The sequence below is a fragment of the Spermophilus citellus genome (genome assembly GCF_964194105.1).
Source record: "Spermophilus citellus genome assembly, chromosome: 7".
In the NCBI taxonomy this organism is placed as follows: domain Eukaryota; kingdom Metazoa; phylum Chordata; class Mammalia; order Rodentia; family Sciuridae; genus Spermophilus; species Spermophilus citellus.
Genome location: NC_138188.1, coordinates 24,976,491 through 25,004,274, shown reverse-complemented (window position 1 = coordinate 25,004,274; position 27,784 = coordinate 24,976,491). Strand labels below are relative to the sequence as shown.

Sequence of the window (27,784 nt, the reverse complement as noted above, 5' to 3'; positions counted from 1 at the left end):
TGAAAGAGCGTCGGGTACGAGAGCAGGGTGCAAGAGACCTTTGTGTAGTGAGTAAATGAATGTGAGTCCAAAAGCCCGGCGAAGGAAACACTTACCGCCTAGGAGGAATAAACCCAACTAATATTACTCCTACCGCGCGAAGGTCAGTCACACCCAAGCCACGCCCGTTAAGGCGGGGCCGCAGCCGGAAGCAGCATCTTGACGGAAGCTCCGCTAGTCCAACTGGGCCCTCCTCCTGACCTGCCCCGGCTCGTGCCCCGCCTAATCTAAAGTAGGTGAAAGGTCTGCGGCGCTGGTGCTGCAGCTAGGGCGCCGGAGCAAGACTGCCAGGAACTGACAGGCAGACTGACGGACGGACTGACCATGGCAGACGAGCCAAAGACTATCAGCCCGCTCAAGAACTTTGTGGCTGGCGGCTTTGGCGGCGTGTGTCTGGTGTTCGTGGGGCATCCTCTGGACACCGTCAAGGTGAGGGGAGGTTGGGGCGCGGGCTTGGGGAGGAGGCCTGAAGAGGGCTCAGAAAGTGTTCTTGGCGAAGCTCTGCCCCTGGACAGAAGTGGGGGCCCATATGAGCTTCCGAGAAAGGTCTAGAGACTCCCTTTCAGGAGTGGGCGGAAGCTGTACCTAGCGCCCCCAAAGAGCCAGACTGCGTAAAGTGAGCAGCCTTGAACTACTTTTTCAGGAGCTCTTATTTAAAGGTCTCTGTCCCACAGTCTTCTGTCCCCGGGCCACTGCTTCTTGGATGGAAAAGAGAAAGCGGCTTTCTAAAGCCCTGGTTTTATCATCAAGGTTGAAACAGATCCCTTGTAAAGCCCGTCCCAGGAGGACAACTAAAGACAGTGGTATGGTCATCTGGAGATGTCATTTGACACACTACCCTGGGACCAGAGTGCTTCATCTCTATCTCTTTTGCATCTTTCCCTGCTCAACAAGGCATTTTCACTCTGTGACCCACAGTAGCCTCCATACCATACAGTGTAGAGATTCCCCTGTGGGAAATAATGAGATCCTCAATGGCTAAGCCCTTTCCAAGGAAAACACATGCCCAGCTTTACCAAGGGCCAAGCTGATCCATTGGCTAATGCTCAAAACTTCCTCGTGAAAAGAATGGGGGTACCTCAGTAGTAGAGCCTTCATGAATAAGGCCCTGGGTTCAATTCCTAGAACTGTGAAAAAACAAACAAAAGTTCTCCAGTGAGGAAACCATGGTCAAAGTCTCCGGGAGAGAGGAGACTTATCGTTTCCTCTGTCTTTTTTACATCACTTCTCAACTCTTCCCCTTGCAACACTTTAAGCAAGTCCTTGCTGGAGACCAAAGTCCACGTCCTGTGACTTTGCATTTGAAACTTTATCCTAGTTTTCTAACTTTATTTCTTGGACACAGACTTGAAGGAAAATGACAGGTCATGGTCAGGGTGGGCCTGTGGGCAGCAGACAGGTGTCTTATAGAAACCTACATGTGTGGGGTTTGTTAGGATGTTGGATCCAGTTTCCTTCTCCTTCCTTCCTTTCAGTAGGCTTGGCAATAGGTTGTATGATGTCTTTCAAGAGGGAAACTGCCCTGAGGTAGAGCTTATACTGGGGTCATTCTATGACCAGGTTTAAAGCAGCTGGGCTGGTTAGGGCATTGTGCAACATGAAATCAGATGTTTATTCAGCACATGGTAAATACAGTGTGTGTTGGTGCTTCTCAGACAATGGTATATAGGGCCTTAAAAAATAAAAGGCTCTTGGGCTGGGGCTGTAGTTTAGTGGTGGGTGGAGCACTTGCCTAGCATGTGTGAGGGCCTGGGTTCAATTCTCAGCACCACTTATAAATAAAGTAAAATAAAGGTCCATTGACAACTAAAAAAAAAATTTAAAAATAAATAAAAGACCCTTATTTACTGCCTTATGTATATATTGCTTCTATCTCCCTATCCTCTTGTTCTTGATATTACTCCCAGGTAGGGCCCAGTGACCTTTGTATTGAATTGTAAATGACTGAAAATACTCCTTGGCATTTTGACATTCAGAAAGTCTCTTTTTAATTAAATCAAATCCACCAATTGCTGACTGTTCTCCTTTTGGCTTTGGAAAGTTAAATTGGCTCAACTAAAACCTAACCTTGAAGTACTTTCAGGGGTTCAAGGCAACTGACCTGTGGCCCATATATCCTAATAAGCCAAGAACTGCAATACCACAGAGATGGGACTTGGAAAAATTCTTTGGGTAGACATTGAAGAGCTGGCTGAATTCTGACTGAAAGAGTAGGGAGACCCAGACAATTTGGCATGGGAAGGTATCTTACTCCATTTTATGCTACTGTAGCAGAATCTCTGAGACTAGGTAATTTATAAAGAATAGAGATTTATTTCTTATAGTTTCAGAGCTAGGAGGTTCAAGATCCAGGGGCCCACCTCTAGCCAGGGTCTTTGTACTGTGTCTTCCCATGGCAGAAGGTGGAAGGGCAAGAGCACAAGAGGTTGATCTCAAGCCTTGAGCCTTTCTGTAGTTGGCATTAATCCATTTATGAGGGTGAAGCCTTCATGATCTAAACACCTCCTATATGGTTTATGTGCATTTGGATTAAGTTTCTAAGATATGTTTTTGGCAAGAGTGAAGGCAAATGTGGGCTTGAGGTAGGGTGTCAGAATATAAAATAACACCAACTGAGGACTTTAAAATTCTCACTTGTTGGGATGGCTGGTGTCATAATGACAGGTATAAGGTTTATTTTAAAAAAAATCAGGTGCAGTGGTGCATACTTGTAATCTCGATAGCTCAGAAGGCTGAGACAGGAGTATCTCAAGTTCAAAGCTAGCCTCAGCAAAAGTGAGGTGCCAAGCAACTCACTGAGACCCTGTCTCTAAATAAAATAGGGTTAAGGATGTGGCTCAGTGTTCGAGTACCACTGAGTTCAATCCCCAGTACCCCCCCCCCCGCAAAAAAAAAAAAAAATCACAAAAGAGTATCAATCAGAAATCCTGTTTTTTAAAAAATTGAACTCAAAACTTTTTGCATGCTAGGCAAGCACTGGCTCAAGTCAGTTTTTGATCCACTTGGCTCACCTTGGAAGTTATGACTGACCATGAAGAACCTGAAGGCCAATATAAGAGATTCTGGATAAAAAATAATGGTAGCCTCTGTTCATTTCTACTGTTCTATACCATAAACCCAGACTTGCATGTTACCTTTATTACCTAGGGAATGACTTCTGTACTGTGGCCTGGAAGGCCCTAACAAATGCATCAGTGAAAAATTCTAAAGAAATAAAGGGGGCTGGAGTTGTGGGTCAGTGGAAAAGCACTTGCCTAGCATGTTTGAGGCACTGGATTTGATTCTCAGCACCACATATAAATAAATAAAGTAAGGTCTATTAAAACTAAAAAAATATATATTTAAAAGAAAGAAAGAAAAAAGGAATAGCCAGGTTTGGTGGCACACACATATAATCCCAGAGATTTGGTAGGCTCAGACTAGAGGATGGCAAGTTTGAGACCAACATGTTAAAAAGAATGTTTTAGAAAGGTTAGTATGGTGGTATGCTTAAGAAGGATTTAAGCGGAGTAGTGTGCAGGAAAAAAAAAAACTACAGAAGTAACTGGGTGCATCAGTTATTTATTGAACTATAACAATTTAACCCAAAACTTAGTGGGTTAAAACTGAATCTTATTGTACCTAGATATTTGATCAGACGTTATTCTGGGTGTGAGGGTGTTTTTGGATATTAACATTTGAATAGTGGAGTGAATAAAGCAGATCTGCACTCCCTAATGTAGGTGGACCTTGTCCAATCAGGTGAAGGCCTGAATAGAAAAGTCTGTTAAAGGAAGGTGCTCCTGTATGCCTGCTTGAACTGAGACATCAGACTTTTCCTGCCTGCAGACTCATACTGAAATATTGGATCTTCTTGGTCTCTAGCTTGATGATGGCAGATCTTGGAACTTCCCAGCCTCCATACTGGCATGATCCAATTCCTTATAATAAATCTCTTGAGTTATATATCTCCTATTTGTTCAGTTTCTCTAGATAACACTGACCAATATAGTACCCAAGAGAATTGAAAACACATCCATATAAAAACATCCATTTAGATACACGAATATCTATAACAGCATGACTGGCACACACTTATAATCCCAACTATTAGAAAGCTGAGGCAGGGGGCTGGGGATGTGGCTCAAGTGGTAGTGCGCTTGCCTGGCATTCGTGCGGCCCGGGTTCAATCCTCAGCACCACATACAAACAAAGATGTTGTGTCCACTGAAAACTAGAAAAATAAATAAATATTAAAAAAAAAAAAAAAGAAAGCTGAGGCAGGGTGATCCCTTGAGCCCAGGAGTTCAACCATAGGAGACACGCATTCTCCAAAAAAAAAAAAAAAGTAGCAAAAACACAACTGTTATCAACTGATCAATGGATATACAAAATGTGATATACAATAGGATATAGGATATTATTTGCCAATAAAAAAGAATGGGGCGGGAGATTTGAATGGAAGGCGATGCTAAAGTACGCTGACTATGGTCAGTCGACGCTCAGTCGACAGCCAGCCTTTACCTCCCAAACCTTGGGACGCCCCCTCACCAGCCCTGCTGCAGCAAGCCTCCTTGGGTTCTTCCTCGGGTCAATACAGTCGGCTGAGAATTGGCTGGATTAATGAGCAAAAAGCTGCAGAAGAACACAGACCTCTTAATAAGGAACTACCCCTACAGCCGCCTGGCAATAGAAATATGAATGAAATTCACACGTGGTGAGTACTGCAGATGGCAAGCCCACGTCCTGTTAGCCCTTAAAGAGGCGGCAGAAGCATTTTTAGTCCACCTCTTTGAGGGTGCTTACCTCCTCTCCTCTTCCCCAAGGAGATGCAGCTGGCCAGGAGGATCCGCAGCATTGAAGAAGCACTTTGCTGAACTCCTGCAGCTTTGGCTCTGAATGTTATCTAGGACTCTCTGGAGCTACAGCTAGACCTGAGGTCCTGCCTGGATTTTGCTCTCTCTGAGCAGTGTGTGCCTGTTGCCCTTTAAATTTTCTTTATGAAGGAGAAGACTGCTTGTTTCCTCTGTAGCAGAGATATTATAGGAGACAATCAACACAGTTTCAAAGGCCTGAAAAGACTTAGTTGGTATGTTACTCATATGACTCTTAAAGGATTTTGAAGACATCAATCTGCTATGTTATAGGAAAAGGATATTTACTTATTATTTTAGATCTTTCTGTACTATATGCATTTTTTTACCATATGTATATTTGTACTTTTATTGAAAATGTAAAGGAAAAGAGCACTTCCATTTGTTACATGAAAGGTTCCAACTCTCCTCACGTACAAATATCTGCCTTCCAGATTAATATCATTAGTGCCTTCAACAATGTGTTGCTTTTAAAAATTAAATTGGGAGTTGAAATAGAAATAATTTTTTTGTTTTGTTTGGTTTTGGTGTTAGGGATCAAATCTAGAGCCTTGTACATGCTAAGCATACACTCTACTCCCAGCCTGAAATTTCTCTGATTCCTCCTAGCAAATTCCAATCAAAATAATTCAGAAATTCTATCTCATAGAATTTAGCATTTTATTCTTAGTTATAAATTATAGATATATCCATTCAAGATTTTATTTTATTTTTTTAAATATTTATTTTTTAGTTATAGGTGGACACAATATCTTTATTTGTATGTAGTGCTGGGGATAGAACTCAGTGCCTCGTGCATGGTAGGTGGGTACTCTACCTCTGAGCCACAGTCCCAACCCTCAAGATTTTATTTTATTCTAATTAAAAAAATTTTTTTAGTACTCGGGATTGAACCCAGGGGCACTTGACCACTGAGTTACATCCCCAGCTCTTTTTATTTTTTATTTTGAGATAGGCTCTCACTTAATTGCTGAAGTTGGCCTTGAACTTGTGATCCTCCTGCCTCAGCCTTCCAAGTGTCTGGAATTATACGCGTGTGCTGACAAGGTACCCATCATCAAGCCAGGATTTTTTTTTTTTTAAAGAGAGAGAGAGAGAGAGAGAGAGAGAGAGATACAGAGAGAGAATTTTTTTAATATTTATTTTTTAGTTTTCGGCAGACACGACATCTTTGTTTGTATGTGGTGCTGAGGATCGAACCCGGGCCGCACGCATGCAAGGCGATCGCCCTACCGCTTGAGCCACATCCCCAGCCCAAGCCAGGATTTTTTTTAATAAATATTTTTTAGTTGTAGTTGGACACAATACCTTTATTTTATTTATTTTTATGTGGTGTGAGGATCGAACCCAGGACCTCACACGTGCTATTCAAGCACTCTACATCTGAGCCACAACCCCAGCTCCATCGATCAAAGATTTTAAAGAGTTATTTCAATGTTTTTACAATTTTTACAATGTTTATTCTTTGTGGAGAAATAATAAAAATAATTCTTTAATGAAAAATTAAAATGAAGTTATTGTGGTTTTTTTTTTAGTGAGAGAGGAGAGAGAGAGAGAGAGAGAATTTTTAATATTTTTATTTTTATTTTTTTTAGTTCTCGGCGGACACAACATCTTTGTTGGTATGTGGTGCTGAGGATCGAACCCCGGCCGCATGCATGCCAGGCGAGCGCGCTACCGCTTGAGCCACATCCCCAGCCCCTGAAGTTATTGTTTTAGCACACAAAGATTATACCATATTTTTGTATATTAAGTTCCTCAGTTGCACACCATTTGCAAACAGCCATAATGAAAACAAGATAATCAAGGGATGTGGTTTTGCCTCTGGAGTAGAAAGGAATGGATAAAAAACCCTGTCCTTCTGTTACTAAATGCAATTTAAGAGCTTTCCGGAGAAATGGGAAATGCCACCCAAAGATCTGAGAAATTGTGAGTGATGAAAATGAGTAGTGAGTGCAGATTACTAATAATGATGTGTTGGTCAGCTAAATTCAGAGACAGACTAAAGGGAAGCACCGAATTTTACTTTCAGTAAATTTTAGCCCTTTGTAAAAACTTCTTCTCATTTGACATCAAGTCATATTTATGCAGATATTTGAATAAAGCTTATCTATCCATGAATATATTTAGTGTTCTTGTGAGAGTATCATTGATTAGAAGATTACAGATTTTCTCTAGTTTTTTTTAAATATTTATTTTTTAGTTGTAGTTGGATACAATACCTTTGTTTTATTTATTTATTTTTATGTGGTGGGGAAGATCGAACCCAGGGCCTCTCACACAATAGGTGAGCGCTCTACCGCTGAACCACTACCCCAGCCCTCTAGTTTTCTTTGACACTTCTTTGTTTTTGAAATTGTACTTAGCGGTATTTCACTACAATATATAAACATCATACTCAAGTGCCAGGCAGGACTTGTGCTTTCTGCATCACATAGTATTTGTATAATAACATGAGAATAAGTAATTTACATCATGATGTTACATAATGTTACAATTAACTGTAAAAAAAAGGAATGAAATACTAATGAAATAAAAGAGAAGTCCTAATTTATAGGTTAAGGGAATGCTAAAGACATGTACAGAGGTGCAAATTTCCCTGTTCAGTTTGATAGACAGTGGGGCCATTGCCACGGACAGATAGATATGATTCTGGAGGGTAATTTATTTTAACTTCTGGTTTCAGGTCCGACTGCAGACACAGCCACCAAGTTTGCCTGGGCAGCCACCAATGTACTCTGGGACCATTGACTGCTTCCGGAAGACTCTTATTAGAGAGGTATGATATCTGGTGCTGCCCATTCCTCTTACTCATAGGAACACATTCAAGGAATTGTTTTGTTAACCCCTCCCCAGGTGATAGGACAGCTTTGATTGTGCTGGAGGTCTGTTCCACATGCTAGGACATAAGTATTCTATTATTATCTGTTCTGTAGTCATTGATGATTTCAGCTACGTTCTATACAGATGAGTGAAGTCAATAAAATGTTTCTGTTTTGTAAGGCACCATTGAGAACTAGGAATAATTGAAGATATGAAATGGATGGAAATCACATTTGAGTCAATCAGTTTGACAGGGCTTCATATCAGAAGTGCATGTGAAGTACAGAGGAAAAGTCAGCCCATCTTTGAAACACAGAGGTCAATAGAGTTTCTATAACCCTAGACAGAGACATTTGATTGGTTTGGAATTATTTGATTATATACCACAGAGCCACAACCCCAGCCCAGAATTCTTATTTTTTATTGAAGTGATAAAGGTCCTTAGTTCCTTATTGAAAGGCTTATAACTAAGTAACAGATTGGTCTTTATCTCTTCTCATTCTCCAGAGGTAGCTACTTTTAGGTCTTTCAGTTATTTATGTTGTTTTTACCTATTTATAATATACATTTATTACTGTATTTTATTTACCTTTACATATCTATCTATATCTATATTTATCTATATATAAATTTTTTTTTATTTATTGTTTTTAGTTTTCGGCAGAAACAAATCTTTGTTTGTATGTGGTGCTGAGGATCAAACCCGGGCTGCACGCATGCCAGGCGAGCGCACTACCGCTTGAGCCACATCCCCAGCCCCTATATATAAATTTTTTAAACTGGGGATTGAACCCAGGGGTGTTTAACCACAGAGCCACATTGCCAGCCCTTTTATTTTTTATTTTAAGATAGGGTCTTGCTAAGTTGCTTAGGACCTTGCTAAGCAAGCCTTGTTAAGCTGGCCTGAAATTTTCTTTTTCTTTTTTTCTTTCTGGGTTTATGTTTGTTTGTTTGTTTGTTTGGGGGGAGATTGAACATAGATGTGCTTAACCATTCAGCCATACCCCTGACCCTTTTTATTTTGTATTTTAAGACAGGGTCTCGCTAAGTTGTTGAGGGGCCTTGTTAAATTGCTGAGCCTGGCTTCAAATATACAATCCTCCTATCTCAGTCTCCCCAGTTGCTGGGATTACAGCCATGTGCCACCATGCCTGGCTGGCCTTGAACTTTGAAGTCTCCTGCTTTAGCCTCCTGAGTTGCTGAGCTTATAGGTGTGTGCCACCATGTCCTGCTTTTTTATACATTTTTAATGTATTTTAGCTACCTATTAGTGTTAGATTATATTATTATTTTTTAAAATTTATTTTTCAGTTTTAGGTGGACACAATATCTTTATTTTACATTTATGTGGTGCTGAGGTTCGAACCCAGGGCCCCATGCATGCTAGGCTAGCACTCTACCACTGAGCCACAATCCCAGCCCCAGAGTTAGATTATTTTAATTCTTATACTTTCTATCCCTTCTTTCTGCCCCCTTGCCCATTCATATAATTTTATCACATTTTGTCTTTTATTTCAATCTGCTTTTTTGTTCTTGTTGCTGGGGATTGAACCCAGTGCTTCAGGAATACTAAGATGATTAGTATTTTCTATCACTGATTCACAAATCACTATTTTCATTATTATAGTTTTATTTTTTTTTAATTTTTTTTTGTAGTTTTAGATGGAGAGCATGTGTTTATTTTATTTATTTTTATGTGGTGCTAAGGATCGAACCCAGTGTCTCACATGTGCTAGGCAAGCACTTTGCCACTGAGCTACAGCCCCAGCCCTTCATGATTATAGTTTTATATATTTTTTTCTTTTAATCAAGTAATGTTCTATGGTGTGGATGAAGACATCCCTTGTATAACTTTTTGTTTCCCATGGGATTGGATTAGTAATTCTTGTGTCAATTTCCTTTGCTTCTTGTTCTTTTTAATTTTTTAATTGACACAGCAAAATTGTATCTATTTATGGGGTACCATGTGAATTTTTTTTTCTTATTTATTTATTTTTTTGGTGGGGTTCTTTTTTGTCTTTTCTTTTTTGGAACTGGGAATCAAACCCAGGGCTTTACATATACATGGTAAGTGCTTTGCCGCTGATCCACATCCCAGTCCCCATGTGAAGTTTTGATACATGTATACATTGCATAATGTTCAAATCGCGGTATCTATTTCCCCTCAAATATTAATCATTTCTTTGAATTGCTTCTCTTTTGTCATTCTGTATCCTAAATGCTTCATCCTGGAGTCTTCCATTCTTCTACTCCTGTGTGAACTGGCTGCTTCTCAGGTCTACCATACCTAGTGACATTCTATAAATCTACTTCATCTCCCTTGGACTGGATCCTTAGTCTCCCAAATCCCAGGTGTTCTTCTTCCTGGGTTTATTATCTTGTTAGGTTGTGATAGCAAATTGTCTGCCTAATTAATTAATTATGATTTTTTTTCCCTTTTTCTTTTGTACTCAACCACTGAACCACATCCCCAGCCCTATTTGTATTTTATTTAGGGTCTCACTAAGTTGCTTAGTGCCTTACTTTTGCTGAGGCTGGCTTTCAATTCTTTTTTTTAAATATATATATATTTTTAGTTGTGAATGAATCTTTATTTATATGTGGTGCTGAGAGTCGAACCCTGTGCCTCACACATGCCAGGCAAGTGTTCTACCACTGAGCCATGTTCCCAGTCCTGGCTTTGAACTCTTCATCCTCCTGTTTCAGCCTCCTGAGAGGCTGGGATTGTAGGTGTACGCCACCATGCCTGGCTGTCTAATCATTTATTTATGTATTTATTTATTTTAAAATTTTTTTTAGTGTAGTTGGTCACAATGCCTTTATTTTATTTATTTTTATGTGGTGCTGAGGATTGAGCCCAGTGCCTTGCACATGCTAGATGAGCACTCTACTGCTGAGCCACAACCTCAGCCCCTGTCTAATTATTTGCCTACTACATAGTTACTTTCATTACCACACTGTACTCATGAAAATTGATGTGCAGTCTGGACAAAAAATCACATCTTAATACTCAGAAAATATAGAGAACTGAAGTGTTGCTCATTATTGGAATGTGTGTTTTGTATGTATGAGGTAGTAGGTTCAATCCCCAGTACCACCAAACATCAAAACTACCTTGGAAAATACAAAAATTTCTTTCTTTTTTATTTTTATTTTGCCACCAGGGAATGAACCCAGGGGTACTTTGCCACTAAGCTATATCATCAGGCCTTTTCATTCATTTTTAATTTTGAGTCAGTTTTGATAAGTAACTGAGGGTCTTGCTAAATTGTTGAAGCTGGCCTCAAACTTTCTATCTTCCTGCCTCAGCCTCCTGAGGTGCTGAGATTACAGGTGTGTACAACTACATCTGGTACAAAAATTTCTTAATCACTTGTAATATCATCCCCAAGGAAATCAGATAACATTGAACTTCCTGTTTTGTAGCTCACCCCCCCCTTAATAATCCCTTTCATATCACAATGTGATTTTATGGCTGCGTGATAGTTCATTTATGGTATTCTTATTTCAGCTGTTAACTTTTTTCCAAAAATTTCTTTCTTTCTTTCCTTTTTTTTTTTTTTTTTTTTTTTTTGGTACTAGGGATTGAACTCAGGGGCCATCAACCACTGAGCCATATTCCAAGCCCTTTTTTGTGTTTTATTTAGAGACAGGGTCTCACTGAGTTGCTTAGTGCCTCACTGTTGCTGAAGCTGGCTTTGAACTCACGATCCTCCTGCCTCTGCCTCCTGAGCCACTGGGATTACAGGCATGGGCCACCGTACCCAGTTGATGTCATTCTTTTCACATCTGAGTTTTTTTCTTTGTTTCTTTTTTTTTTTTTTAATTTTCTTTTTTTTTTTTTTTGAGAGAGAGAGAGAGAGAGAGAATCTTAATATTTATTTTTTAGTTATCGGCAGACACAACATCTTTGTTTGTATGTGGTGCTGAGGATCGAACCCGGGCCGCACGCATACCAGGCAAGCGCGCTACCACTTGAGCCACATCCCCAGCCCTTTTCTTTGTTTCTTGTTTTGCAGTTTTGGGGATTGAACTCAGAGATGCTGTACCATTGAGACACATCCCTAGCCATTTTATTTTCAATTTTGACATAGGGTCTTGCTAAGTTGCCAAGACTGGCCTGAACTTTTAATCATTCTGCCTCAGCCTTCTGAGAGTCACTGGGATTACAGGCATGTGTCTGTAGTACTTCTTTAAAGCAAATTCTAGAGGGAGAATTTCTGGGTAAAAGGGTATGCTATGTTACTAATTGCCAGATTGCCTTCTAGAATGGAAACTATTTCTGGCTTCTGCAATGTAAAGAAGACAATTATTTCTGATACATGTGTGTATTTTCTTCCTTTTAAAAGTTCTTGTTTATAGAAGATAAGGAAGCCACAGGTTAGAGGTCATAGCTTTCCTGTTTTAGTGATATAAAAAGTAGAGGTATCTGTAAACAATTTCTGCTTCTGTGATTCCTTACAGGGCATCACGGGGCTATACCGGGGCATGGCTGCCCCTATCATCGGGGTCACCCCTATGTTTGCTGTATGCTTCTTTGGGTTTGGTTTGGGGAAGAAACTACAACAGAAGTCACCAGAGGATGTACTCAGGTGAGTACTCATAGGCCTAGTACACTTGATGCTATTCTGCTTGGTGGTTTGACATGAGTTAAAAGGAAAGTTTCTTGACAAATAGGCAGTGGCTGTCTCATGGTCTCTCAGGACTGACTCCTAAGAGTTCCTAAAGGGAAAAGGAAGAAAAAATCCCTTCCCTGCCAGATTGTCATGTCTTATATGAGGTAATATGGATTACTGGGGATCTTAGTAAAACCAACTATACATGCAGTTGGGAGGTCTGAATGCTAAAATATGTGTAAAATGCTGTGAGAAGCACCTGGTATGGTTGTAACTACAGCAGCAAGCCTTGCTTTCTGTCACTTGGTTGAGGAACTTTTGTTTTATTTCATTTTTATAATGCAATTATAATATGATTGTGATTTTAAATAATTTCTTATGAAAGTGAAATAAGTTAGTGTATTTTTTAATAGTACTAGGAATTGAACCCGGGGATTCTCTACCACTGAGCTATATCCTTAGCCATTTTTATTTTCTTATTTTGAAATAGAATCTTGCTAAGTTGCTTAGGCTGGCCTCAAAATTATAATCTTCGTCCTTCAGCCTCCTGAATTGCTGGGTTTATAGGTATGCCCAGCAGGCCTAGTGTAAAGTTTATTCAAAGAAAATCCACTTAACCAGAGTGGTACTACATGCCTGTAATACCAATGAATCAGAGACTGAGGCAATAGCATCATAAGCTCAAGGTTTACTGGAGCAACTTAGTAAGGCCTTGACTTGTTAAATAAAATTGAAAAAGGCTGGGGATGTTATTCAGCGATAGAGTGCTTGTCCAGCATGTATGAGGCCCTAGGTTTAATACCCAGTACTACAAAAAAACAAAAACAAACTTTATGAAGTTGAATTGAGTCATAAAGAGGTAGCAAAATCAGAATAATAGCTCAAAAATTTTAAATCTTTTAATGAAAACAGATGGGTGTCTCAAGATGCAAGGGAATTCTGAGTGGAAACTTGGGTTGATAATGTCCACGTAATATGAGGCATGCGGGTGACAACCTCTGGGAGGACTGCAGCCAGCACAGGAACCGCTGAGGCTGGATAGGCTTGGCATCTATGAGCTCAAGGGAGGAATCCCTATGTGCCATGTGGTTGATTCTGTCACCATTTCAGGTCATGGTGGGCTGAGTGACTGTCTAGTATATAGATAGTGGTTCTTGTAACAGGAAACTATTTCTGGTGTTCATGTGACCCTCGGAATGTGCCATGCTTCTATAAATAACCACAATGGCTACCAAATGTGATGGGTTATTTTGAAGCTGTTTGACTATTGGTAGTCCAAGTGTTTCATGGACACATGTTCAATCTGAACACCTGGTCTTCTAGCATATGTACCTATTCACAAGCTGTACCAGGACCATGCCTATGGGCTGTGTTCTTGTACAGTCACATCAGCTGTCAGAGAAATAACCTGTGCCTGAACAAAGCCGAAGACACTCAAGACATCACCTGCATAATCCTGTCAGCCCTGCTGTATTCACCTTTTTTCCAGTGGTGTTTGGGGATGATGCAGAAAGGAGTGTTACCAGAGCCTTGGGGTAGAAGCTCAGAAAGGCCAGTATTCATAGTTCCCTCCCTGGGATGGGAGTAGGAAGTGAATGGCCGAATAGGCCAGGTGATCATAGTGTCCACAAGGTGCCCTGTGCACATACAGAGATCCCATCCAGAGCAAAGTCAAGTCCTCTGTCCCAGGATATAAGGTGTGTCCAGCCTAGGGTTGGACATTCTGAAAAGAAGAGAGCACGTTGATCTTAAAGAGGAAATTTAGTCGCTGAGAGGACTCCTCTAAGGACAACAGTGTAAACTGGAATTTTTTGTTTTGCTTAGTTTCATGGATTGAACCCAGGGGCATTTAACCACTGAGCAAAGCCCCCAGTCCTTTTTATTTTTTTATTTTGAGATAGGGTTTCGCTAAGTTGTTTAGGGCCTCGCTAAGTTGCGAAGGCTGGCTTTGAGCTTATTATTCTCCTGCCTCAGCCTGCCAAGTCATTGGGATTTCAGGAATATGCCACTGTGCCTGGCAAAAGTACAACTTTGGAACTGGCTATGAATGAAAGCAAGTCTCTTGTCTGTTCAATAGTCAGCCTATATGCTTGCCTAGTATGTCTGAGGTAGACATGTGAGTCCTGCCTGGAATGAGTACTTGGAAAAACAGGGCTGTGGAAGCTAAGCTGGACCTGTACGTAAAGGGAAGAATCTATAATAGATCTCTCCCAACTGCCATTTGGCATTTGTTCCCTAGGCCTTGGGTTTCTTTTTTTTTTTTTTAAATTTTTTTTTTTAAAGAGAGAGAGAGAGAGAGAGAATTTTTTAATATTTATTTTTTAGTTCTCGGCGGACACAACATCTTTGTTTGTATGTGGTGCTGAGGATCGAACCCGGGCCACACGCATGCCAGGCCAGTGCGCTACCCCTTGAGCCACATCCCCAGCCCCGGCCTTGGGTTTCTTTGGGTGGGACTGGCCTGAAGGCTCAGTTATGAGATACTTGGGCTCAGCAGGATCTTGGGGCTCAGGCCTATGTGAAGTTTTTCAGCAACATTTGTTAAGTTGTGGAGACTATTGAAATGCTGAATGTGGTATTGCTATTCCCAAAGAGAAAAGAAGGTGCTAGAAGTGGCATAGACAACTATGGTGATAGACAGTTGGAGCTTCAGGTCCTCCTCATACTCAATGTGGTGATCTTGTGGGAGCCATACTTCTGGCCCCCAGGGAACCATTCCTCACACAGGGGCTACAGGAGCCATTATCCTAATTTAGTACCATCCCTAACTTAGTCTTAATTGGGCTCTTACCATACATTCGTTGTAACTGGCCTGCCCACCGCTCAGCCTGTAGAGGTGGCCACAGACATTCATTCTTCTTGGCTTTGAAGTGGTCCTGCTTGAGTCTTGGCTTAGAGCATTCTCAGGCCCTTGGAGGTCTAGGGGAAATAAGATTGGAGGGGAACAGGGGTCTCCTGAGGTCCAGATTTTGCGCTAAAGCCTTTTTCCTGCCAATAGCCCAGCGTTTTATAGATGGGGAATCCAGGCTCTGAGAGGCCTGGGAACTTGTCCATAGTCACTATGGTAGTTCCAGAGGTGGAAACCATGTCATAGTATAAAGCTTTTTCCATAAATGAGGGATTCTGACTGTACACTTCGTGTGAGTGGGCCTCGTGACCAGGCTCCCATTGTTCTTGCTACTGAGATCCTTGATCTGATCTTTTTGATAACAGAATATTCTTTGGAAATTGGCTCTGTTTTTGGTCTTGGGGATTGAACCCAGGGGCACTTAACCACTGAGTCACATCTCCAGTCCTTTTTATTTTTTATTTTGAAACAGGGTCTTGCTAAGTTGTGGAAGCTGACTTTGAACTTGGGGCCTTCCTGTCTCAGCCTCCTGAGTCACTGGGATTACAGGCATATGCCACTGGGCCTGGTAGAACTTAGATTTTATGTGAAATCTGATTTATTTGTGGCTGTGCTTCTTTCCAGTACAAGTTCTTATCTTTTTCTTAAAAAACATCCACTTTGCTGGGATTGCTTTGTCTTTGGTGGTTAATCACAGGTGCTAATTTCTGGTTTTTGTTTTCAATGCAGCTACCCTCAATTATTTGCAGCTGGGATGTTATCTGGTGTGTTCACTACAGGAATTATGACCCCTGGAGAACGGATCAAGTGCTTATTACAGGTAAGGGTGTGATATGTGGGGAGGCAGCTAGCTTTCTCCATTTAGTGTACAATTTTGTGTGCGTGTTTATATCCTTTTACCCTTTGAAAAGGCAATTTTAGAGCCGGGTACAGTGGCGCATGCCTGTTATCCCAGCCCCAGGGAGGCCGAGGCAGGAGGATTGTGAGTTCAAAGCCAGCCCCAGAAACAGCAAGACACTAAGCAACTTAGTGAGACCCTGTCTCTTAAAAAAATACAAAATAGGGCTGGGGATCTGGTTCTGTGGTTGAGTGCCCCTGAATTCAATTCCTGGTACCAAAAACAAAACAAAACAAAACAAAACAAAACAAATTTCAGTGTTTACAGGAAAATGAAAGCAATTTTAATAGAATTGGAACCAGGACACTACATGAAATTAAGAAAATGTCATACCGGGGCTGGGATTGTGGCTCAGTAGCAGAGAGCTTGCCTCACATGTGTGAGGCACTGGGTTCGATCCTCAGCACCACATAAAAATAAATAAATAAAAGTATTGTGTCCATCTACAACTAAAAAAAAAAAAAAAAAGTCATACTCATGACACATCACCACCCCAGACCTACCCACTTTTATTAGCAGCCATTTTAGGAACTCTAAAAGGTGAGTCATGCTTCATCAGAAGTAGAAGGGAAGCTGCTCCTGCTTGAGATGTTGTGTGTCTCTGTAAACTTCCCAGAAGCCCAGTACCTTTAGTGTGTAAATTCTATAATTTTGTAATTTCAAGAATGTTTAAATGGAATGATAAGTATGTACTTTTCAGAACCACATTTTTTTTTTAAAGAGAGAGTGAGAAAGGAGAGAGAGAGAGAGAATTTTTTTTTTAATATTTATTTTTTAGTTATCGGCGGACACAACATCTTTGTTTGTATGTGGTGCTGAGGATCGAACCCGGGCCGCACGCATGCCAGACGAGCGCGCCTGAGCCACATTCCCAGCCCCAGAACCACATTTTCAACTCAGTATAATTTTCTGGATATTTGTTCAGATTGCTGCGTATGTGAATAGTTCATTCATTTTTATTGCTTAGTCGTAGTTATAGGATAGATGGATCACACTTTAGCCATTTTTCCATAGAAGGACATCTGTGTTATTTCTAGTTTGGGGCTTTTTGAAAAAATTGGTATAACATTTATATATAGATATTTTGTGAGAAAATAACTATTTCTTTGAGATAAATGCTTTGGAGTACAATCACTTGGTTGCATAATAGTTTTATCTTTAGGTTCTTTTTCTTTCTTGTTTTTTTAGTTGTAGATAGACATAATACCTTTATTTTATTTATTTATTTTTATGTGGTGCTAAGGATCGAACCCAGTGCCTCATATGTGCTAGGTGAGCGCTCTATACCACTGAGCCACAACCTTAGCCCCTTCCCAGCCCTTTTTATTAAAAAATAAAATGTCTTGAGACAGGGTCTTGCTAAATTGCTTTTGTTGTTGTTGTTGTTGTTGTTTACATGCATTTTGGATTGCTATGTCTTCTTAGTGGACTAATCTTTTTACCATTATATAATGTCCCTCTTTTATCATTATATAATGCCTCATATTTTGATTACCACATTATTTACTTCCTGCTGTTATAAGTTTACTTCTTTAATTGTTTACTTTTGTTCAGAGAATTTCCTTTTGCCATTCCTTCTTTCTTTTTTAAAAAAATATTTTATTTTTTAGTTGTAGATGGACACAATATCTTTATTTTATTTTACTTTTTATATGGTGCTGAGGATCAAACCCAGGGCCTTGCATGTGCTAGGCGAGTGAGTAATCTACGGCTGAGCCACAACCCTAGCCCTTCTTTTGCCATTATTTCAAATGTTCTTAGTTTTCTTTCATCTGAGAATGATTGATTTTCTACTTATTTGTGAAGGATATTTCACTGGATATAGGATTCTGGGTTGACAATTCTTTTTTAAAAAATTTATTTTTTAGTTATGAGTGGATATAATACCTTTATTTATTTATTTTATTTTTTATTTTTATGGGGTGCTGAGGATCGAACCCAGTGCCTCATGCATTGTAGGCAAGCGTTCTACTTCTGAGCCACAACCCTGGCCCCGACAATTCTTTTTTTTTTTTTTTTTTAGAGAGAGAGAAAAAGAGAGAATTTTTTAATATTTAGTTTTCAGTGGAAACTCCATCTTCATTTTAGTTTTTTATGTGGTGCTGAGGATCAAACCCAGCGCCCTGCACATGCCAGGCAAGCACGCTACCACTTGAGCCACATCCCCAGTCCAACAATTCTTTTTTTTTAACACTTGAAAAATACTGTGCCATTTTCTTGAGACAGAGTCCCGCTAAATTGCTTTTTGTTGTTTACATGCATTTTGGATTGCTATGTGTACTGGCTATTTTTTTTAATCCAATATTGGGGAGTGAACTCAGGGATGCTTTGTAACTGAGCTATATCCCATTCCTTTCTTTTTTTTTTTTTTTAGAAAGGGTATCACTAAGTTGCTAAGGGTGGCCTTGACTTTACAATCCTCTTGCATCCTCTTGCCTCAGCCTCCCAAGTCGTGGAGATTCTAGGCCTCTGCTATCACTTGGCCACTTCCTTCTTATCTCCCTTTCTTCTGTCATTCAAATTGCTGTTTTCCTATAGGAAAGGTGATTTTTATCCACTGCACCCCAGCTACTTTTTTTGTTTTTTAAATCTTTTTTTTTTTTTTAAAGAGAGAGAGAGAGAGAGAGAGAGAGAGAGAGAGAGAGAATTTTGTAATATTTATTTTTTAGTTTTCGGTGGACACAACATCTTTGTTTATATGTGGTGCTGAGGATTGAACTCAGGCCGCACGCATGCCAGGCGAGCGCGCTACCGCTTGAGCCACATCCCCAGCCCCCAGCTACTTTTAAGAGTTTTTTCTTTGTCTTCAGTTTTCAGAAGTTAAGTTATGATGTTTCTTGACATAGATTTCTTTAGTTTTATTTGTTTGGTATTCACTGAACTTCTTAAACTTATAAGTTTATGTTTTGACAAATTTGGGAAGTTTTCAGCAGTTTTTTCAGTTCTACCCTGTGAGAGGCCAGTTTGAATGATTCACATTCTCTGTCCCGGCCGTCACTACATCTCATAGTGACCTGGACACTGCCCCGTTCCCAGAAGTTTGAGAACACGTCTTCAGACATTGGCATGTCGCCCCATGGATTTAGCTATGCTCACTTCTTCCTTTGTGATACTCCCCCTTTGCCCTGTTTGGGATAGAAGGTTCCATGGAAGCACTTTGTGTGTCCTCTTCTATTGCTCTGCCTTTGGGTGTGGCCTTCCTAGATGTCAGTCAACCTGCTGACAGCAGGCTTCAGGAAGCTAGACTCAACCCCCTGAAACCTGACCCCTTGCCTCATTTGAATAGCTTCTCCTCAATAAAAGGGTTCAGCATTTGCCTGCACTCTCTCTTTTTGCAGACCCTTAAGGTCAGAGGAGCTGTCACAGGACCCCAAAGAAAAACATATCTCTGTCTCTTATGTGGTTATTTTGTGCAGCCCAGTTCCTCTGGAGTGACTTGAGTGTTTTAGTCGTGAGGAACACGACACTACCCTTTTTTTTAGTCCCATCCTGTTTTCTCTTCTTCTGAAACTCTGAAGATAGAAATGTTAAGTTTTATATTATAACTTCAGAGTTCCTTGAAGTTCCGTTCAGTTTATTTCATTCTGTTTTCTTTTCTGTTGTTTAGAATGACTAATTTCCATTGTTCTCTCTTCTAATTCACCAGTTTCCTCTGCTCTCTTTTTTTCTACTCTGCCATTGAGTGAGCTATTCACAAAATTTTTATTGCACTGTATTTTTCAGCTTTAAAAGTTCCATTTGGTTCTTTCTTAAATCTTCTATTCCTCTTCTGAAACGTATCTATTTCTTTGTTGTGGCTTTCTATTTTTCATCATTTCAAACATGTTCATAATTGCTTTTTAAAGGTTCTTTTGATCATGGCTGCCTTAAAATTGTTGTCAGACAATTCTAATAGCTTTGATATCTTAGTTGGCATCTATTGCTTTTCTTTTTTGGTTCAGTGTAAGATTTTCTGGTTTTGAGTGTGACAACCGATTTTTCTTTTCTTTATTTTTGTTTGTAGTACTGGTGATTGAACCCAGGGGTGTTCTAGCACAGAGCTACATACCCAGTCCTTTTCATTTTTTATTTTGAAATAGTGCTACTAAGTTGCCCAGGCTGGCCTCAGACTAGTGATCCTCCTGCCTCAGTCTTCCAAGTAATTTTTCTATTGATAGCTGGATGTTTATGTATTATGTAGAAATTCTAGGAACTTTCTGTTTTAGCTGACTTTCTCTGTCAGTACCCTAGCAGAGATGGGAAGGATGAAGCCTCGTTATTGTTAGGTGGAGGCAGAAGCCTAGGCTTCCCATTTGCCTTGGGTTCTGTTGACATCTAGGGCATTTTTTTACTACTGGGTGTGGGAGTTCCAAAGTCTCTACTGATACTATGGGGTGGGAGAGTGATGGTTACCGGCTATCAGGGATGAAAGTCCTAGTTCCCTACTTGGTCTTTGGTGACTCTACCCAGTAGCATGTTGCATGCTTGCATGCTTCCTTACAACCTCATAAGAGTGGAAGTCTAGGCTTCCCACTTGTTTTTTTGCTGATGTATGCAGGGGAGGCCAAGGTTTTTCTATGGTGTTTGGCTGGAGTAGAGAGCTTAATGTCTAAAAATTTTCTCTTTAGACTGTTCCTTTTTTGGCCCTTCATGGAGAAGGTCTTTGCAGCTTTGTTGTATCTTCTTTTGGGTTCGTGCCAGTTTCTGGGTTCCCAGTCCTTTCAGCTTCAAGTCTTGAGTTAGAAGAGACAAAAAGAAAACTCTGGAAATTCACCACTTTATTCCTGAAGTCTCAATGTCCCTTGTAGCTGGTCTGATATCTTTTCTCCAGACTTTCAGAGTCTTTTATGTTTGTTTAAAAATCAGCATCCATAGTTTTCTTGTTAGATTTAGCATCGTTTCAGAAGTGAAAATCTGGATATTCATTTTGTTCTAAGGAATATTTTTGTTCAGTAGCTTTGAACATCAATATTTTCTCTTATGACTTTTTTTAATTGTAATTGGACACAATACCTTTATTTTATTTGTTTATTTTTATGTGGTGCTGAGGATCAAACCCAGAGCCTTGCATGTGCTAGGCGAACACTCTACCGCTGAGCCACAACCCCAGCCCTCTCTTATGACTTTTTTCATTTCATTTATGCCTAAAGTCCTTTTCTACTTCTAGATCAGACATTGACCTATCTGTACTCTTCTCTTGTACTTCCCTACTCTGCTGGAGCTACTACTTTGTCTCTTCCCTCTTCTTAAACCCCTACCCTCTAGTGTATGACCTGTTATTTTAATTGGGATTTTTTGCTTCTGTGATCAAAAGACCTGATAAGAATAATATAGAGGAGGAAAAGTTTATTGGAGACTCATGGTTTCAGTGGTCTCAGTCCATAGATGGCTGAATCTGTTGCTCTGGGCCCAAGGCGAGGCACAACATGGTAGAAGGGTGTGGCAGAGGAAAGCAGTTCAGGCAAAGGCACCAGGAAGTAGAGAGAGCTGCATTCACCAGGGACAAAATATAAACCTTGAAGGCACACTTCCAGTGACTTACCTCTACCTCCTTCAGTCACACCTTCCCTGCCTGTAGTTACTACCCAATTAATCCCTATCAGTGGGTTAATCCAATGATTAGGTTAAGGTTCTCAGAACCAGTCATTTCACCTCTGAAAAATTCTTGCATTGTTTAACACATGAGCTTTTGGGGACACCTCATATCTAAACCATAACACCTGGCTCCTGCTTAACTGAGAAATCTGAAACCATCAGGAGAGGACTTCATCAGATGCCTTCTATCAGTCACCACCACCTGTCTATGTGATGGTACATCCATACATGACCTGATTGTTTTTACCAAGGATGACCTGTGCTTTTATTAGACCCCTGGCTCTCTGTGTATTGGATCTTATCCCTTCTTGTCCAGCCACAGGCATTGCTTTCATATTTCCTCTTTCTTTCTCCTTCAATATCAGTTTTTCACTCCCCACTGTGTCATTCTCATTAGTAATAAAAACATAAACATGCTTATGTTTTTGTTTTTTGTACCAGGGATTGAACCCAGAGATGCTCACTGAGCCACATCCCCAGCCCTTTTTATATTTTATTTAGAGACAGGGTCTCGCTAAGTTGCTTAGAGCTTCACTAAATTGCTGAGGCTGGCTTTGAACTCACAATCCTCCTGCCTCAGCCTCATGAGCTGCTGGGATTACAGGCATGCACCACCATGCCGGGCCATGCTTATGTTTTTTATCTTTTTGTGGTGCTGGGAATCAAACTTAAGCCTTCATTCATGCTAAGCAAATGTTCTACCCAACTCTGTCTTAGGATCTCATGAAGTTGCTGAGGCCCTTGCTAAATTGCTGAGTCTGGCCTGAACTTGCGATCCTCGTGCCTCCTGATTTGTTGGGATTCCATGTTTGTGTTACCATGCTGAGCTCAGCCCTTTATATTTATTTTTTTTTTTTTGAGACATGGTCTTGCTAACCTACTATCCTACTGCCTCAGCCTCCTGAGTAGCTGGGATTATAGGCATGCACCATCATGCTCAGCTAGATCTGTTTGACTTTGATGTTGCTGTTTCTGACCTGATGACCTTCTCTCCCTCTCAGATTCAGGCTTCTTCAGGGGAAACCAAATATACTGGTACCTTGGACTGTGCAAAGAAGATATACCAGGAGTTTGGGATCCGAGGCATCTACAAAGGGACTGTGCTTACCCTCATGCGAGGTAACCTTTGAGGGCCTCATCTGAAGTCACCTGGGGAGGTCACCAGAGGAAGGTATACCACAAAAGGTCCTGAGAGGATTTCCATATTAGTGTTGGCATATGCCACATCTCTGCCAAGACCATCAGTGTTTGACTTGGTTTTAGGCAATCTCACCCTAGCTTATATGGACATAGAAGGATGGAAGGACCTTCTATTCTTCTTGTGTGTCTTCAGGAGTGTAAATCATGACAGTGGTGGTTGAAAACGATGGGCTGGTAGATGAAAATCCTGGCTGAAGGGATGAGTGACTTGGTGATTTCCTGGGGTGTGTGTTTGTTTTCAGTGCTGGTGATAGAACCCAGGGCCTCGTGCATGGCTATACCCACCAGCCGTCTCCAAATCACCAGACTGGTTTTGAGAGGCAGGTTCTGCTGGGGTGGAATTAGAAAAAACAGCGATAATCCTACTCTTATCCTGAGATGGCAGCTTAAAGGAAAGCCAGATTTATTACCTGTGGTTACAATTACAATTTCTTAATACAACTTTTTAACATATCAGTGGTGATTACAGCTCACATATGCTAGGCAAGCACACTACCACTGAGCCACAACTGCAGCCCTGGAGGGGATTTTAAAGATGAAATGTATATTTATACTCACTTATAGCAGTGCTTGGGCCAGAGCAACATCTGATAACTGCAAAGTGATTAACAAATATGAGGGCTGGGGATGTGGCTCAAGCGGTAGCGCGCTCGCCTCGCATGCGTGAGGCCCGGGTTCGATCCTCAGCACCACATGCCAACAAAGATGTTGTGTCCGCTGAGAACTAAAAAATAAATATTAAAAATTCTCTCTCTCTCTCTCTCTCTCTCTCTCTCTCTCTCTCTCCTCTCTCTCTCTCTCTCTCTCTCTTTAAAATAAATAAATAAATAAATATGTTAAAAAAAAAAAACAAATATGAGGGCTGGGGATGTGGCTCAAGCGGTAGCGCACTTGCCTGGCATGCGTGTGGCCCGGGTTCAATCCTCAGCACCACATACCAACAAAGATGTTGTGTCTGCTGAAAACTAAAATAAATAAATAAATATTAAAAAAAAAAAAACAAATATGATGTGGCTGCTGAGGAACTTCTCAGGAAATCTTGAATGTTCCAACATCAAGCTTGCCTCTTCTAAGTACAAGTAGTTTATGGAGGTTTTATAGACTAATTCACCTCTTTTTTGCTATTAACAGATGTTCCAGCCAGTGGAATGTATTTCATGACATATGAATGGCTGAAAAACATTTTGTCTCCAGAGGGAAAGAGGTGAGAACATTAAATATTAGAAGCCACTTTCTCCATTCATGGATGGGTTGGCTACTTTTTCCATTCATGGATGGGTTGTCCTCTCCTGTGGGTAGTCTGAAGGAGCAGAAGTGACATTTTGTTCTTCCTACATGTACCCTTTCCTTTCATGTCTGCTGAGGTCCAGCTAATACCTCTTACTTTGTGACTCACCAAGTGGAACAAGTATTTGAAATAGGCTGCCTCCAAGAAGTGGATGGAGAGTCTTGCCCTTGGATCTCCTCTTCAGCCAGTTTTTCTCTCTCAGTAACTTCCTTGTCTGCAACAGGGGGGATGTCTGAACACCACACTTTCACAGTCTTTGTCTGACTGGGGTTGTGGTGGTTGTTCTACAGTGTCAGTGAACTCAGTGCACCTCGGATCCTGGTGGCTGGGGGCATTGCAGGGATCTTCAACTGGGCTGTAGCAATCCCCCCAGATGTGCTCAAGTCCCGCTTCCAGACTGGTGAGTGTGGTGGTTGTAGATAGTTAGCACTGGCTATCCCTGGTGTGCAAAACTCTTAAGACCCTGGGATACTTTTTCTTTCCATGTAAGCACCCAGCATCTGACTGACTAACTTTCTACCTCACAGTCATTCATGTCCCAAGAACCTTAGATTCATTTTCTTGTCAGCCTAAGCAAATAAATGATATAAGTCAAATCCAAGCCTGGTGTGGCAGCTACACTTGGGAGGTTAAGGCAAGACTGCAAGATCTAGGACAGCTTGGGTAATTTAGTGAGACACTGTCTCAAAATTTAAAAGGTGGGGGTGGCGCTGGGGATGTGGCTCAGTGGTAGAGCCCCCTTGGGTGCCCAGTACTGGAAAAAATACAGAAGTCAAATCCACTCTTCCTCCCCTGCATAACCAGAAAGCTTGCTTTTCTCTTTACTTTTTAAAATTTTCCTCTTGCTTCCTCCATTCCTCTTCTCCCCTTCTCTCCTCTCCTTTCCTCCCCTTGCCCCTCCCCCATCCCTCTCCCTCTTTTCATGCTAGGCTAGTCCCTAGCATGACTAGAACCCACTGAGTTTACCCCTATTCCTTTTTCATTCTTCATCCCTCTTGATTCTGGCCCTGACTTTACAGGAAGACTTAACTCTTAGATTGTTCCCATGAGGGTTGCCAGAGTAAGGTCAGGAAGCTTCCTGAAGCCTTAAAAATTGGGTTCTACCCCACAGCACCTCCAGGAAAATATCCTAATGGTTTCAGAGATGTACTGAGAGAGCTGATCCGGGATGAAGGAATTACATCCTTGTATAAAGGGTTCAATGCAGTGATGATCCGAGCCTTCCCAGCCAATGCAGTGAGTAGCTGTCAGGGGTTGTAATTTTCCTTCTGGACTCAGAGCAGGGTACACATGAGCTGGCTTTTGCTTGCTCCTGGGATTGCATTAGAGACTCAGTTTTCCCCCTAGTCCATCTTTAGCCACAGTCTCCTTTATTTGCTCATTTTCCTGAAGCTGTCAGAAGGATCTGCCTTTAAGGTTCTCTGGGGTAAGGGGATTTTATATCCTGATCTGGCCATCAGAAGTGGGCAATTGTAGGACCTGTTTTCTTCTCCTTTTAGGAATGAAAGTATAGCTTGCTTCCTTGATTTGGGATGGAAGTGGGGTTAGGGAGGGGTTCTGGTCTTAACAGGGCCAGCCAAGCATGGTTCTATGGGTGGTATCTCTGAATAGTCATACTCTTGTTGGCTTTTTTCTTTCTCTCAACCCCTTCTTAGGCTTGTTTCCTTGGCTTTGAAGTTGCCATGAAGTTCCTTAACTGGGTGACCCCCAACTTGTGAGGCTGAAGACTGTTCAAGACTTCTCGATGCTGGAAAGTGTTGTTGAGGAGAAGCAGAGGGCAGGACTAGGCAGTCCTGAAGGGTGATGGGAGGGGAATGGTGGGATCAGACCTCTGTGCATGGAGTTGGTGAAACTATTGCCTTAATGACGTCCTCTACCCTGTATAACTTGAGTGCCATTTTGAAACTTGAATTCACTCTTGTCAATTTAGGGGATCTCAAGAGAATATGGAGATGAAATAAGTAGCTTCTAGAACAGATACCACTGTGGCCAGAGTGCTACTATACCCAAAATGTTCCTTGATAAAGAGGTAATCTCAGCCTCTCATTGGCAGCACTATGCGGATTTTCAGCTAGCTAATCAGTTGATTGATCTTCAATCCCTAGCCAGGAAAACCCAACTGATGTCCAGGGTGCCATCTAATCCTGGGATGCGCATAAAGATGTGGACTTATTTAAAGACCATATCAGTCTATAAAAGTGGACTAGGTGGATATACCTAGTAACAGATAACCTGTTAACCATTGGATTTTTTGTTTAACGCAAGAAAATACACAAAAATAAAGCTAGAGTAGCCTAATTTCCCAGGAGGAGGTGAAGAATTTTCCCTCCTACTTAGTGAGGACAGTACCAACATACTGGGATAAGTGTGAAAGCCCAAGATATATGAAGGCTCTTTTTTCAACTTTTTTCTCATGAAAGCACCCAATTTTACAGGAAACAATAAATATTGTTTCTAATTTTTGCATTGTGTGATATTTTTTCTTGCAATTCTGTGACATTTCAGCTGGCAATCTGTGTCCATGGTGGAAGTCATTAGGAATCCAGTATCATTCCCTGGGAGCCTTAGGCAAGGCCTCTAGCAGGTGAAGGAGGAAGTTGCCCAGACTTCTCTGATTGCCCTAAGTACTCAAGGAAGGGTGGAGAGAACAGGGTGACTTGATCTGCAACTTTAAGGAAGGAGGCTTTATTCCTGGGAAGATATTTTCTATATGATCAGATAGGAATTAAGATCAAGTAGAAAATATAGTTTTTTAAAGATGAAAATTGCAAGTCCTCTGCCTGGGAAGGTTAATTCAGTGTTAAGCCTGCTCCCTCATATACTGTATCTTTAATATCTCATACTGTCTCCTGAAGCTCTTCTTATTTTATTTTTTAGTCCTTTGAACCTAGGGGAACTTTACTACTGATTCACATCTCCAGCCCTTTTTTGTATTTTATTTCGAGACAGAGTCTTGCTGAGTTGTTTAGGGCCTCACTGAATTGCTGAGGCTGGCTTTGAACTCACAATAGTCCTGCCTCAGTCTCCTGAGCAGCTTGGATTACAGGCATGTGCCACCCTGCCCAGCTGGTTTCTTAGTGGTGGCAGATTTTTGTACTCCTTTTAGTGTTAAATAGATGTTAAATCAAACTGGGAAGTCCTTGGTAACATATTTGTGAAGGGAGCAGAGCAGATGGTGAGTGACTTTCTCCTGACTGGGGCTTCCTTTTATGATGCACTTTGAAATGCCACCTGTTCCTGATATCTCTTCTCTCCTGGCAGGGGTATGAAGGGTGGAGGCAGGTTAGGGAATTGGGGCCCTCTCCTATGATTTCTCTATCATAGTGCTGGGAATTGAACCCAAGAGTGCTTTACCATTGAGTTACATCATCCCCAGTCCTTTAAAAATTTTGGGGGGGTTCCAGGGCTTGAACTCGGGGTGTTTAACACTGAGCCACATCCCCAGCCCTTTTTTTTTTTTTAATTTTGATACAGGGTCTCCCTAAGTTGCTTAAGGTCTTGCTAAATTGCCAAAGCTGGCCTTAATCTTGCAATCCTCCTGCCTCAGCCTCCCAAGTTGCTGGAATTACAGGTGTGCACCACCATGCTTAGCTCCCATACTATTATTTTTTTTCACCATGTAACTCAAAGTTTAATGAATAGAGA

The 27,784-nt window shown here is 41.0% G+C and overlaps 1 protein-coding gene across 2 annotated transcripts; it reads left to right on the top strand.

Moving 5' to 3' along the window:
• Positions 1 to 221: 221 nt before the first annotated feature.
• On the top strand, positions 222 to 26,613 carry SLC25A20 (solute carrier family 25 member 20). Of its 2 annotated transcripts, XM_081302558.1 has the most exons (10): positions 311 to 468; positions 4,845 to 5,107; positions 7,579 to 7,671; positions 12,180 to 12,307; positions 15,909 to 15,999; positions 22,653 to 22,770; positions 23,983 to 24,055; positions 24,430 to 24,539; positions 25,251 to 25,375; positions 25,795 to 26,613. In XM_081302558.1, the coding sequence occupies exons 3-10, from the start codon at positions 7,624 to 7,626 to the stop codon at positions 25,855 to 25,857; spliced, it is 756 nt and encodes a 251-aa protein (XP_081158684.1). In that variant the 5' UTR covers positions 311 to 468; positions 4,845 to 5,107; positions 7,579 to 7,623; the 3' UTR covers positions 25,858 to 26,613. The 2 variants fall into 2 exon arrangements, with proteins under 2 accessions (XP_081158683.1, XP_081158684.1); XM_081302557.1 differs by lacking the exon at positions 4,845 to 5,107 and having other exon boundaries at positions 222 to 468.
• The last annotated feature ends 1,171 nt before the right edge of the window (positions 26,614 to 27,784 follow it).

Bases quoted from the DNA above. Each gene is read 5' to 3' on its own strand.
- SLC25A20 (XM_081302557.1), top strand. From the start codon at position 364: ATGGCAGACGAGCCAAAGACTATCAGCCCGCTCAAGAACTTTGTGGCT. The intron at 16,000-22,652 runs GTAAGGGTGTGA...TCTCCCTCTCAG, and splicing joins GGATCAAGTGCTTATTACAG to ATTCAGGCTTCTTCAGGGGA. The intron at 24,540-25,250 runs GTGAGTGTGGTG...TCTACCCCACAG, and splicing joins CAAGTCCCGCTTCCAGACTG to CACCTCCAGGAAAATATCCT.